At 35.3% G+C, this 14,903-nt stretch overlaps 1 protein-coding gene across 3 annotated transcripts in view; it reads left to right on the forward strand.

Moving 5' to 3' along the window:
• Dmd (dystrophin) overlaps nt 1-14,903 on the forward strand; it is a 1,613,500-nt gene that overhangs the window by 731,303 nt on the left and 867,294 nt on the right. For all 3 annotated transcript variants that reach the window (XM_023715436.1, XM_023715435.1, XM_023715434.1), the window contains exon 30: nt 5,172-5,273. In XM_023715436.1, the coding sequence (XP_023571204.1) occupies nt 5,172-5,273 (102 nt within the window). The remainder of the gene's footprint in view (nt 1-5,171; nt 5,274-14,903) is intronic.

The following is a 14,903-nucleotide window of genomic DNA, read 5'->3' on the forward strand; positions in this document are numbered from 1 at the left end:
TATAACAGTCTCTGTCATCGTAGCCATTGGTTGACATTGTCAGCATTTTCTTATCTTTACATACACATACTTTTTTCTGAGGTTAATTGGTGCTTTTCACTTCAGTTTTTTCATGTTGAGTTTTATTTCTATGGAGGATGCCAAAACTCTAAAATTCACTTATGCTTCCATTTTTTTCAGGATGGTTATCATCTTCTCTTAGTATATTTTAAACTCATTAAGAAAAATATGGAAAAGAATGTTTTAAAGCAACTTAATTGGATTTAGTTATAGCTGACCCTCCCAGCAATATTTTGATCTGAATTACTCTGCTATCTTTGTAACTAATAAATCTATATAGCAAATACATATTAGAAGGTAAGTTATAGAAATTCATCTTCAAAATGGTCTTTCTCTAGTGACTTATAAAAGGTGTACGCAATTAGACATCTAGTTCTCCAAAAATGTACCAAAGAAAAGCAGCCACAAAGAATTTCGAGCTGAACGTGATTTTCCTCACTCATTGCTCTATTCCTAAGAGACCAAGAGTAAGTCTCAGCCAGGTACTTGAGCTCTGCATTATTTCAGTGAAGAATGAGGAGATGACAGCAGTGATGATAAGAGTTGCTAAATGACAGGCATGATGACACAAAACACTTCTACAGAGAAAAATGATGTGGCTTTAGAATGTCCATTCCCTGGAAGACTAAAGTTGGGGCTACTTTCAGGATCTGAAGACAGGAAATGCAGTTTTGCCTTGATAGGTTTCAGGATTCCCTGTGTATAATATAATCCATGGATGCTTAAGTTTCTCTTTCAAAAAGATATAGTATTTCCATGCAACCTATCCACATTTTATTATATACTTTAAATCCTCTCTAGATTACTCTTAATGCCTAATACAATATAATTGCTGTTTAAATAACTGTACTTTATTACTGAGACAATAAGAAAATATGTCTACATGTTGAATGCTATTGAGTGTAGATATGCTTTTTTAAAAATATCTTCAATCCATTGTTGCTTGAATCCATGGACACAGAGGAAGATAAGGATAGAGGGGGCAATGGTATTGCATTGCCTGTAGTAGCTACTCCTGGACAGTTCCCGTGGCCTGCTATCCTTTCCTCGGTCTGTCTAGCACACACCTGCTTAGAACTTGCAGCTGTAGCACATGGGATGCTCTGACATCAGCCTTATTTCTCCAGTTGCTCACTGGACATCTGCATCAGTATTACAACCATCTTGAATCATGTCCCCAGCCCATGTACATTAACATGCTTGCATGTATGTGCTCAACTGTCTGTGTAGGTATGCACTCCATTATACACACATCATTCATTTCCATGGCTGTGTTGTTATGTACTATACATATATGTGCAGATATATATCTCAAGTACATAGCTGCATGTATGAGCAAGAACTAGAAAATTGTCTGGTAAAATATATCAGGATGTAGCATGTTGACTGTCCAAATCATTTGATAAATATATTCGATGAATGATGCAGTGGATCAGTGATATTGTACACACATCTGTAATCCAAGCACTCTAGGAGGCTGAGGTAGAAGGATCACAAATTTAAACCTATCCCAGAAAGTTTAGCAATTTCAAAATAAGTAACCAGGGCTTGAGGATATAGCTCAGTACAAAAGCCTGGCTTTAGCCCCAATCATGGAAAAAATACATCTAGATTGTCTAATGTAAAAGATGGTACTGAATAAATAGTACGAAAGATAAAAGTTGTATTAGATCAGACAGATAAAAATCATTTATTCATATTTAGGGAAAGACATTAAATTTTTAAAGGAACCTAAAAAGAGAATGTTGTCATCTTATGCACGTTGATTTTAAAAAATGGCAGTAGAAGTTTTGAAGGAAGGCTGAGTTCCCATGCTCTGATGGGGTTGGTTTTAATGCACACGTAAGTTGCTAGCTTCTGTAGGAAGCTCAGTCTTCCAGCACCGTAAGTTTACTCCTCCTTAGAAGTTACAAACTAGTTTTTTAAAAAAGTTTATATGCTTCAAGTGCAATGATTATAAAGTACCTGCTTTGAGGTCTCATGTTTTGAAATCTGTTATGTAAAATAGTCATTTGCTTGCTAGAACATTCATAGTTGTAGTTTTTGTTGGTTCTCTACGTGAAAATTAAATCATGTAAATATTTTGACAAAGAAGGAAAATGCCAAAGGAATGGAATTTCAGTTAAAAGGAAGTCACTGAAAAGACTAAGTATAAAATATCTATTTTATTGTATTATAAGAATGGATTTTAAACATGTTGTGATCAATAACATGAAGATACAAATTTTTTTTGAATAAAGTAAGTTCAGAAGTAGAAGAGTAGATTATGTATATAAGTTTAGGAAATTATTTTAAAAGAAACTTTCGAATCCCATAAATATATTCTATGAACAAATGTTTCAATTCTATGAACAGGGCCGGGGAGGTAGCTCAGTAGAATAAGCACTTGCCTGGCAAGCACAAGGGCCTGAGTTCAATCCCTGGTTCCCCCCCAAAAAAATCTATGAACTAATGTTTCCATTCATACATAGCCTAATTCAAATTCCACAGGGTTGCACTGTCAAAATATTGGTAGGGATGTGATAGGTACTGCCTGAAATACAATGACTGAGCAAGATAATTGCTAGATTTGTTCTCATAGGTGATAATCCATAAGAACGGCCAAATTAGTCACACACATAGTTTGACAAATTGTAGTATGTCATGATAGATAAAAGAAAGGAACTTGAAAGGTTAAATAAGAATACAGGGGTGATAGGAATAATGGTCTTTGGTTCTGTTTTAGAAAATCCCAAAGGAAGGGAGATATTCCTACAGCAAGGTGGCATCCTCTTACTTTCCAGGATGAGTCACCTTGAATGGTTTCAACACAGAGTTTATGTGGAATTCCTAATTGTACTACACAACTCTGGTGACTTTACAGGCCAACTTTGATTGTTCTTTATAATCAGACAAATATGACATTTTGTTAGTGTACATCGTAATGTGAAATAGAGTCAGACAATGAAAATGAAATCTATTAATTCTTAGAACTCATGTTTGTTAGATCAAGCCAGATGACACAGGTTTTAATAAGATGTGGAGAGGTGACTTATATTAGTAGAAACAACATGAATTTCTGTTTCAGATGGAATTGTCTTTTAATATTAAATCTCCTGTTTTCCCTGGGGCTAAGGGCAAATTATTCACATCCTTGTTACCACTACCACCACCACTATCTTAGGCATCAAGCTTTTGTTCTCTCATCTGTAAAGTGGAAATCTCCTGTTGGTATTTGGGAACGGGTGTATAGTAGTCATTATATAAATGGTAACCATTTTATCATCAAGGACATAATCTATGACCATGATGAAGCTTCTCATGACACTTTGTCACATACCAGTAATTGCTAATATCAATTCACAGGGAAGGTCCCTGGAAGTCAGTAAAAATATGTACTTTACCTTAGATTAAACACACACAATATGAATGGTGGTGACACAGTTTCAAGTTACCTTGGTTTGGTACATAATGTGTACATAATTTTAAATGTACACTTTGGGTATCATGCATGGACTGGGCTTGATAGTTTATGATATAGACAAAATCAAACATGTATACGTGAAAAATTTTGGTTATATTGTCCATAAATAATTTTTACCTTGATAAATAGGTTCTGTTCTCTACTTCATTTAGATTAATTTGTCTTATTTTTCTCTCTCAAATATTCTGAAATCCTTTCACTGTTCAGTACACTCCAATGTTTTGCAAAGAACATGTTAAGGGTGAATTGATAATCGAATGGCACTTTTTAGGATTTTAGTTCCTAAAAATAGATTTGTCCCATTCCTGATTCGAAATATCAGAGTTATTTCCTTTTCTTGCAAAGAGTTAGCTAGTCCAGGTACTGTGCTTTGAAGGAACAATAGCTTTTCTTGGCAATGGGCAGTGAGACCACCAATCAGCAGTTTGAAGAAAATTAAGTAGTTAGGCTCCTTTTTTGGAGGAAGTGAGATTTGCACTCACACCTTCTAATGCCCAGAGTTAGGCTTAATGTTACAGACACTTTGGAGCAACGCATCTTTCTCTCACTGGTAGTCATTGTAAGATCCGGGGAAATCATGTCTCTTAAAAGCCTGTGCTCAATACTAATAAATGACAAAACACATGATAGTGCAGTATAAGATTACAGTGATGAACGTTCAGGGCTTCCCTGCTCTCCTGGGCTGAGCAAGAACAGGTGCAAATATAGTGTAGAAAGGAAATAGTGGCATGAAGACACGTACTCCTAGCAGCATGGGGAGGCTCCACAGTAGGATCAGGAGGGAGAGCAACACTGGTTAATCAGGAGCCACTCCATGGGGAAGATTGCTCGGGCCCTGACTGATGCCTGACATTGATTAATCAATACTCTATCCCAGTGTTTAACAAGTGTTCCATCCAAAAAGTCTTCTGTAATATTTAACTTCACTTCCTTCAGCTTCAATTCATACACATTTCTTTTGTTCTCTCTTCAAGAACCCTAGACAGCAGTCAGTAACGAATCACTTCATATTCATAAATCTAACACGACTTTTTTTTCTGTCATGCTTCAGTCTTTTCTGGGGTAAGGAAAAACAAACAGTAAAAACGTTTAATTTAGTCATGGCTTAAAAGGCCTATTAAGTTTGACTGCTTACTATATAATGAGTTTTGATACTGTGCTTTTAAGTGTTTACTCTTGGAAAAAAACTTCATTTTGACAGTGATATGGAAAGCATTATTTGATTTCCATTTCACAAAAGAATTTAGATCCAAAAGCCAAACAGAGTCCTGTAAAGTAAAAGTTAATAAAACAAATAATAATTAACATTATTGATATTACTGAAGCTAAGATTAGTATGTATATGCATAAATGATACTAACAAATGATATCTCCCATTGCATTATACATTTTTGGAAGATAGAAAATTACTGTCTGTATTTCTATGCTATAGTATTATGATGTAACTGAAGCAAATATTTTTAACCTCGGTGTGTTTCCCAGAGACCTCTATTTTCTTTTCTCTGCACCAAAAGCTACATTTTTGCCCCTCTGTACTATGCAGAAATTGATCTGCAATACATGTGGAGTCTCCAAGGGTATATTTAAATTTAGTAATTTGATTGCTAACTGTGAAGTTAATCTGCACTGTATGGGTTCTTTTCCCCAGGAAACTGAAGTAGCAGTTGAAGCTAAACAACCGGATGTGGAAAAGATTTTGTCTAAAGGGCAGCATTTGTACAAGGAAAAACCAGCCACTCAGCCAGTGAAGGTAATGAAGCAACCTCTAGCAATATTCATTACCTCATAATGGGTTATGCTTCCCCTGCTGTCCATTTGCCATTGACGTGGTCTATTTATAATCAATGAAATAAGTTGTAAGGAAATATTGGTCATAATGCAATAACAGAGGCAAAGCTGTCTTTTTGATCAACATATCCTATTTATATATTGTGATCTTAAGGCTATTAACAAGTCATTGCATTAGAGGAGTCATTTCTGTCCTGGTGTGCTGCCATCAATACAAAAAGGAGTCCCACCTTCAAGGTAGATTAAATTCTTTGGGGCTTTATTGCTTTGCTTGCCAGCCTTGATGCTTTCCATATTGTTTGGCTTAATTCAAATCAAGCTACTGCATCATACTGTCTGTCTCCAACAGCTGTAAAGAATCACAATATGGTCTGTGACCTTTCCTTTCTTGTTCTTTCTTATGAAAAAGGAAAATTGTCACTTGGGTTTCAGTATTTTATTGGGTCAAGAATTTTTAGTGAAATGTCATGTAATTGCTTCTATCTTTGGTAGAAACCTAGCATGAGTGAAAGAAAGTGTTCCATGCCTTTCTTTTCTCTGGGTGTATTTTGCAGTCTAGGGCACATTTGTTCACAGGCTACTTCATGGGGAAAGATGGAAAGCCTGGTTAGTTTTGAAAAAAAAAAACAGCTAATCAATGGCTTCCATTTGCAAATGAGTGTCCAGTGATAAATAGACATTAGGCATAAGTTACCTTATTCTCTGTACCTGATCAAAATTACAATGGTTCCCATTATGATGAAGGTTCCTGGGAGCCTGTGGTGGTGGCTATTTATTGATCAGTCTTGATTTCTCAGGTAATGCTGCAGGCTGAGATTTAGTGAACCTCACCCTCATGTTTAAAACTGCTCTAAAACAGTGCAGGTCAATAACCTCATTACACAGAGCCAGTTTGTCCTTGCATACAACATTGCTAGGACTCTGATTCTATCTCTAAGGTCAGTGCTTCGTTTCTGTTGTGCTTGGCCCAAGCTTCATTTCTACAGAATTGTTTATTTCTCCTATAGTTTACAAGGGACTTTTCCTTGGGCAAATTTAAAAGTCTGGGCCTGGACATAGGGTCTGAACACTAGATGCTAAAAGCCTCAGGTTTCTCTGTAGATAGTAACATACATTTATTCAGGAATACATTTGTCTCCACTCCTGAAATCCAGAAACATAGCTTGCATCAAAGCTCAAGCTCATTACAATCATCTTGATAAACTAACAGTATGTTCAGTGTTCAGATTGTAGTAAGAGACAGTCGTGAAATATACATTTCAGCGTATCCACTGATTCTTTAAAGAAACCAAATTCCCAGAGTGGTTACCAGAATATCACTCACTGTAGCAAGTCACGAAATGAGCAAATGGACCACTGCATATATATATTTGGTACTGGGAACTGAACTCAGAACTTCAAGGTTTCCAGGCAGGTGCTGTGATACTGCTATATCCCAGACCCAACCAATTGTAACAATTACCAAAATGCACAAATTTATACAAATTTGGCCTTAATTTTTGCCTTTAGTTAAAAAAATAGAAAGGGGCTAAGGAAATAGCTCGGCAGTCTAAGTGCCTGCCTGGCAAGTGTAGGGACTTAAGTTTGATTTCCAATACTGCATGCTGGGTCAGCCCCAGAGCCCAAGGCACACCATGCCAGCTACAAAAACCAAATGTGCTGACACACACCTGAAATCCTAGAACTGGGGAGGCTGAGACAGGAGGATTGCTACTAGTCTGAGCTGTGTAGCGAGGCCCTGTACCAAATAAATACTTTTTTTTTTTTTGCGGTACCAGGGATGGAATTCAAAAATACATTTTTTAAAACTAAAAAAAAAAACCAGAGAAGAAAATTCATAATTGAAATCAGAAACTAATTTTGTTTTCATTAGCTATAAAACAACCCAAGCAGTTGGTGGTAACTTGGATCATTGTGAGGTCAAAGAGGGAATCCGTCTAGTCAGAGAATACTGACTTTCTGCTATAAATTTGTAATATTAAAGGAGAATTACTGTTCTGAAATAAAAAGAAGAATAAGGATATATCACTTTTCTCTTTCATATCTCTTAAGCCCATTTTGTTATGACCAGGGGCCTTTTTTTACTATTTTAATCTTTATTAAGTTCATTTGGCAAAAGTACAACACACATGAAGCCTCATTTCTGTTCTACCATTTCTCTCCTGAGTTTGGAGAAAAATCAACCCTTCTGGTTGATAAGACAAAAGGGTGAGATGATTTGAGAGCCAAAGATTGTGTAGAAATAATTGACCCGTAACTTCATTATCTTTATTTTCTGGTTCTGGGAATGGAACCTATGGCCTCACATGTGGTAACGAAATGCTCTGCCAGTGAACTAATTCTCCTGCCCCACAACTTTTGATAAGCACCCTGACCTTGGAAATACCTGAAGATTATCGGGGGCTTGTCACAGCCTGAAACACTAGAGGCTCAGAAAAATGACCTCACGGCGCAGAACATGGCGCTCAACAACATAAGGCAGAAAGCTGTGAGGGCAGCTGTTAAAATCTCTGCATGGATCAGAAGCTTCTTTTTTAAAGGTTAAGGACAATTTTTGAAGGATGATCCAATGCTCTTATAGTACATGAACAAAGCCTTTTTCAACACTGAATCCATATACTAAAAATTTTCAGTCATGCTATTTCTAACACCTCTTCCTTAAACTCTGAGCTCTCAGCCCTTAATAGAAAGGGAAATGGCTCTGAGCAGACTATAGTATGTTGTCATAAGAATATTTGTTACTGTTTTTTACTAGCAGGGAGAGAAACATTTAGAAACTATGACCATTATGAAGAAAGAAGTGATATTCTTAAAAAAGAAAATGAGAATTCTCTTGATATGCACATCAGATCCAGTATTTTAGTGGATAAATACAATGTTGTCCACTTGCAAACATTCTTCTTCTTTAAATGGATTTAGTACAAGTTCTACAGGATCTCACTATGTAGATCAGCCTCAGTGATTCCTCCTGTTTTAAGCTTCCCAAGTGGTGGGATTACAGGTCCATGCCACCACGCCTAGTCTCAGTAACCATCTCAGTGCACCCCAGGGTCAGCATAGCACCACATTCTAATGAAGGCCACAACAGACAATAGGGCTGTTTCTTGGAAATTGATGGTCTGTCTCTCCACATTCTGACTCAGACAGCCAGTCTGGCTCCTGCGTTCAGCTCTCAAACACAGTTCTGACCAGTAGTTAGCCTCATCCCTCTTCAGTTTCTTTGCTTTTTCTTTTCTTTCTTCTTTGACTTCTCCAGTATTTCTTTACTTTCCCAAGATGGTACATTTTTGTCTCTTTTTGAAAAAATTCCTGTCTAATCAACTTGTTCTCTTTGAGGATTTCCTATTAAAATTGAAAAATCACATCATGGGACTGTTCTAAGGACATTAATACAATACTAGATCTACGGTACAAAATTACCTCAACAATCTTACAGTATGATTAAATAAGTAGCTTTCTCTCTCTCCCTTCCTCCCACCCTCCCTCTCTTCTTTCCTCTCCCTACATCTCTCTCCCTCACCTCTCTTCCCCCAGCACACACACACACACACACACACACACACAAACACACACTTTTATATCATTTCATTCGTATATTTTTTTCCTGTTAATCTCAAATAGCATCTTTATTTTTCTTATATATTAATACAGGGCCTACAGGGTCTCACTACGTAAATCAGACTTGTAGTGATTCTCCTGTTTTCAGCCTCCCAAGCCATCTCAGCGTGCCCTGGGGGCAGGACAGGCACAGTATGCGGAAGATCAAAACCCGGCTGCTGCACTCTGCCTAAGCAGGCGCTTTAGTCCACTGAGCTCTCTGGTCAGCTCTTCAAATAGCATCTTTCAAGTTAGATGAATTGTTTAAATTTTTGCTAAAAGTTTCCCTTTGGTAATTATATTTTATGATAAGGTACACTGATTGGCTCAATTTTGCTATGTTCCATTCTCTAGGGGATAATACCTGGGTTTTACATAATAATACATGCAACGTTGAAAAAGTGACAAAACAACTAACTCCATTGACAATAATATCAACAATCCCATAAGAAATAAACTATTTCTTCTTTCTATTTAAGCATTTAGATGCCATTTTTTCTGTTTATACTTAACTTTCTGTTAAAATATTAAAAACTTATGTCTTTTAAAATTATATCACCTTCCATTTTTTAGAAATGAGAGCATGGGGGGGGCAGATAGCTCAATGGATGAAAGCACCTGCTTAAGGCAGACACAGGGACCAGGGTTTGATCACCCGGCATGCCCGTGGCGCACTGAGAAGGGAACGAGACTGTGTGTGGTGGCACATACCTGTAATCCCAGTGCTTGGGAGGCTGAAAGCAGGAAGATCACTACGAGTCAGATCTGTGTAGTGAGACTTTGTAGACCTTGCAAGTAAATATACAAGAAAGAAAGAAATGAGAGCATTAATAGAATTTTAAATGTTTTTGTTATTTGCTGAAGTGATAAGATGAAGCCAGGTGTTTTTACTTGTTAGCTTTTTGTTATCAAAAGAAATCTTGCTTAGATGATCTTTGTAATATATTTTACTACTTATTTTGAATTAATTTTACATATAACAATAAATGTAAGGTGTAAGGAATCATATGCATCTGGATAAAGGGCTCTATCCTGAACTTTAACACAAAATAATTATTGTAGACAAATGGTCAAGAGGACAATTACAATCTTCCAGGCATCATTTCCTCAGATGTAAGCTGCAAAATGACAGCATCATTAGTCATTTTCAATTACAGTCAATCATAACCAGGGATGTTTCATTTTCCCTGCTGTTTTGTTGTTAATTAACTAGATTAAATTGGGTCTTTTTTTATCCCAACAAGTTTGTTTTTTTGCCAATATCTACAGCTTAACATTTCCAAGAACTTCCTAAGGGTTTATTTTTTTGTCTACTAATTTTCAATATATTCCAACAGATGTGTGTCTGAAGGTTTATATATAACGTATAACAAGCTCAATTGGACATTATTATGATTACAACGATATCTGATTACAAGAATCACTGTTTTTGTTGGTCAAAATGTTGCCCAGTTTTAAATTATTAGAATTATAACACTGTTTGCATTGTGACTCATGTATCATGTGTACAATCTCATTTACCTGGTATGGTGGTTTTTATAACATCCAAATTAATAGAGATGACATGTTACTTGTCCCCTTAAGTGATCAGGGCCATTTTGATGCTGCATGAGCACAATGACAATAGCAAATATTGGAAGAGGACTTAACAAAGGAAAGATAACAATATTAGAGATTTTTTAGGATTTACTAATACATGAATAGCAGTATTTTATTTCTTTAAAATTCGAATTTACTTTGTAGTTGAGGAGAAAATCTTTAACAACAAGAAGTTGACTAAGTGCAAATCACAATATCTGAACATGAGGAGAGCCCTACTTTCCCACTTTGAAGATATAATTTGTGTGAAATTTGAGAAAAATTATTCAAGTAAACTATTTAAGATATGGTTAAGATTGTCAGTGTCTGTTTATATTTAATTTCTTAATTTCTGTATTTGCTGTTTTGCATTTTATACAATAACACACACATTCCCTTATATTTCTCTTGCCAAGTTTACATTTGATGAAACAGTTGCTTACAAACTCTTTGTATATACATTAAAGAATTCCAGAACTCATCCTCTGTCTTTAAAATTATCTTCAATATGGTGCTGTTAACATCCCCATATGATGCTATTAAAGCACTCCAAATAAGGCTACTAGGAACATACCTGTAATCAAAACACTCAGCAAAATTTAGTTTATTTCAGCAGAGAAAAAGCATGCTGGAAATTGTGGGGCATCTCAGTAAAAAGGCGCCAAAAAGAGCCTTTTACAAGTTCAGCTGGCTAAAGAATTAGAGAAGTTGAAACTCAGTCTGGATGAGATGCTGTCAAGAAAGAGTCATTGTGGTGATCAGGTATTTTAGCAACTTTTCTGGAGAAGGTGAAAGGATTAAAATAGGCCTAAGGCTGGGGATGTAGCTCAGTGACACAAGCACCTAGCAGGTGAACACAATGCTCTTGAGTTTGATTGCTGGTACAACAAAACCAAACTATAACAAAGAAACATCATGGGATGATAGCTTAGCAGCATAAGCACCTGCCTGGCAAAGTGCAAGGTCGTGAGTTCAAATCTGGTAAATGAGTAAATAAATAAATGAATAAAATAGGACTAAAGTATTCTGTAATAAAGAAGTACCAGTGCTTCATATTAGTCCTTTCTGTAGCATTGCTTCTAGATTGTTCTAAACATGACAATAGAGCACCCTTGTTTATATCCAGCTTATTTTCTCTAAGTACTTCTGTTCATTTGTTTGTTTGTTTGTTTGTTTGTTCACTTTCTACTGGTTCTACTGGAACCAGCATGGCATAGCTAGCTGTCATCTGCCAGTGGGTCACTTTTAACTTTCTCTATATTATCACTGGATTTTTTTTTACACCAAAAGTCTACTCCAATTCACAAAATATTATGCAAACTAATCTTATATTATTTCTTAAATGTGTATTTTTTTCAACAGATTAACTTTTGCTTTTTAAAATTATCTTTGAAATACTTGTTAAGAGCTGCCTCCCCCACTAGGGGAACTTGAGGCTTATACACTGGGAATAGCCGGTAATGACTTGGCACCTTTCCTCACATTGTTTGTGTTACTACTTAACCAAATTCTGTCACAATAGTTCTACAAACACCTCAACTCATCTCATGGCTCTTGAGATTACTTCAGGTTAATGTTCAACATTAATTGCTCAAAAGAAAATGATTGAGCCACAAAAAGCAATACAACACCTCTAAATTAAACTCACTTCTTTTTGAGGAAACATTTGAGTGAAGAGTCTCAAGTTAGACTTACTCAATAATTATAAGAAAACAAACATTCTTGAGATTTGAATGTCACCTCTGGTACTCACTTGTATCAAATGTATTTATAGGGACAGACAGAGAGATGTAGATATTTCAGCCACAACATTCACATGAAGGTCTGGTTATATAAAACCACACATGGATTCCTGTATTCATTCAGCAGATATTAATTATGATCCAAGGGTTGACTCAAGAGAAAGATGTTTATTAAAGTTTTAAAAAATGTAACTTAAATAGCTCTATTTCATTTCAAATTTGAAAAAAAAGTGATTAGATTCAGAAGTCACTTTTTCTTCTAATTAATTCCTGCTCTTCATAAGGAAGAAATTTCACATCATTTGTTATAATTGTCTTCCATTTAATGAATGCTTCTGAACAAAATATCTACAATGGAAAATAATGCTTAACTGCAAAAAAATTACCTATAATGAAGCTAAATTTACCATTTTAAATGCTCTGTAAATTTTTCCCTTTGGGTAAAATATGAATCCACTCTGTTGAGTCTGGAGCACATGTGAGGAATGGCTTAGACCTGCATTTTCATCAGCATATTTAAATTTTTAAACTTTTGGAAAGGTAGTCAAAAATATGATGTGATAGCTCTCTTCTCACTGATTTCATATTTAAAGAGGTGGGAATTGGAACACATATTTGGTTGCCTTCAATTTGCTTACAGATTGCTATCACATATAGCAAATTGTTGCCTTTTATAGACTTTTATTGAACATTGCTTAAAGTTTATTTTGTGAAGAAAGCTGCATTGTTTGCTGAAGCCAAATCTTTTTCTGTTACCTAAAAGAATTTTATAGCCTCATAGAAAAGTTGAGAAATAGGAAATATGGGGACATGCCAGAAAGCAAAAACCAAAATGAAGCAAAACAAAAAAGAGCTTACAAAAACCACAATCAATTTCAACTGTAAAGTCACTAGATTTTTGAATTTACAAGGGTATTTTTGTGATGATACAAATCTATATCAAAATCTATAGCAATTTTATATGTGATCTCACTGACTAGTAATTATGGAAAATTTGGAAATACACAATCTGAGTTAATTATACTTTTGACCCCTTACAGTATCTTCAGATATTTGTGGAACATTGGGGTAATCCTTAATTTTTTAAAGCTACCTCTGTGTTTGAACCCCTAACTTACCCACTTTGGAATAACAGTGGAAAAGGTAATGTTAAAAAAGATGGATAGCCTGTTCAGAGTTTATATATTAATTAAATGGGAAACTGAATTACATACATGTTATTTTTCAGATAACCAAAACCTATTCCTTTAAATACTGAAATATTTTATTGTAACTATTTTAATGAAAATTTTTATTGACTATCTTCTGTTTTGCTTCATTAAACTGTGCATAATATCTAACCAACAATTTTATAATACTTTACAGTTCACGGAGTTCTTTTCACATAAAACATCTCATTTAGTTTCTCCAACAAAGCTATGAGTTAGGTGGTAGTATTACATCCACTTTTCAAGGATGATCAGTCTGAGTGACCTATCTGATTTGCCAAGGATTACACAATCAGTAATAATGAATTCAAAACTTCTGATTCTAAATCACAATATAATTTCAACTTTCTTTTATGCTAACAGGGTGCCGTTAAAACGTCCATTGTTCTTGTTCTGTTAACTTTCATAGTCATACCCTTAGAACATGATGAATTTCAATGCAGATCTGTCTTGAGTTGAATCTTAGATGAGGTGGTTAATTTGCTTCTAGAAACCAGGCTGGAAGATAATTGCTAATCTGTAAATATTATTGTCCAACTCAAGGTAGAAGGATAGTTAACTAGGAAAAGAAAGTAGAAGCTAAGTCAACTGTAAGACCAGCACACCTTCAGATCTCTTTGTCCCATGCACTAAGGTCATATGCTTCTGGAGTAGAAGAGCAGGCAGATCCTCAGAAACACTGAATCAATCCCTAACTCCAATCTCCTTCCTCTACTTTATTTCTCCTTCTCATTTTCCTCCTCATCTTCTTCTTTCAGTGCATAGGAATCTCCTTCCTATAACATAAATGATGTTAAAATGTTATCTCTTCATTAAGTGGCCATGATTACTGCACACTGTTAGCCATGAGCTTTTATGTTCCTTGCATCTTCCCTATAATTTACCACCACTTTCTGTTATCAGCATGGCTGTTTGTAGTTGTTTTTAACATTCTGTCCTTGTAAGGTTACTGAAACTTCACATGGGAACCAAGAGATCAAATATATTATTCACTAACCTTTCACAATATTTAATTATTTAGGCTCTGATGTCAGGACTGAAAAATATCTTCTACATGTCATGATAGTTAGTGGTAGTCTTCCATACCAATGAGAGTCATTTTTGCTTGTTTTGAGGTTCAAAGCTGATTTTTTGATGAAAAAATTATATTTATTGATACAATAAATGTTTAACAAAATGCATTTTGGGCAAAAGTAATAAATAACAGTTCTAATTTGACACAATTACAGACCTATTACATATAAACAACCTCAAGAGAATAAATGATACATATGTGATGAAAAATAAATTTTCAATTCATTTTAGCCAGACATAGTGGTGCATGCTTATAATCCTACTACTTGGGAAGCTGAGACAGAAAAAGCAGACTGTCATGGCCAGTCTAAACTACATAATTGAGCTCAAGTCCAGCCTCCAATACAAAGCAAGAGCTTATCTCAAAACACAGTATAAGTTTGAATATATATA

The sequence above is a fragment of the Octodon degus genome, unplaced genomic scaffold (genome assembly GCF_000260255.1).
Source record: "Octodon degus isolate 3935 unplaced genomic scaffold, OctDeg1.0 scaffold00041, whole genome shotgun sequence".
Lineage (NCBI taxonomy): Eukaryota > Metazoa > Chordata > Mammalia > Rodentia > Octodontidae > Octodon > Octodon degus.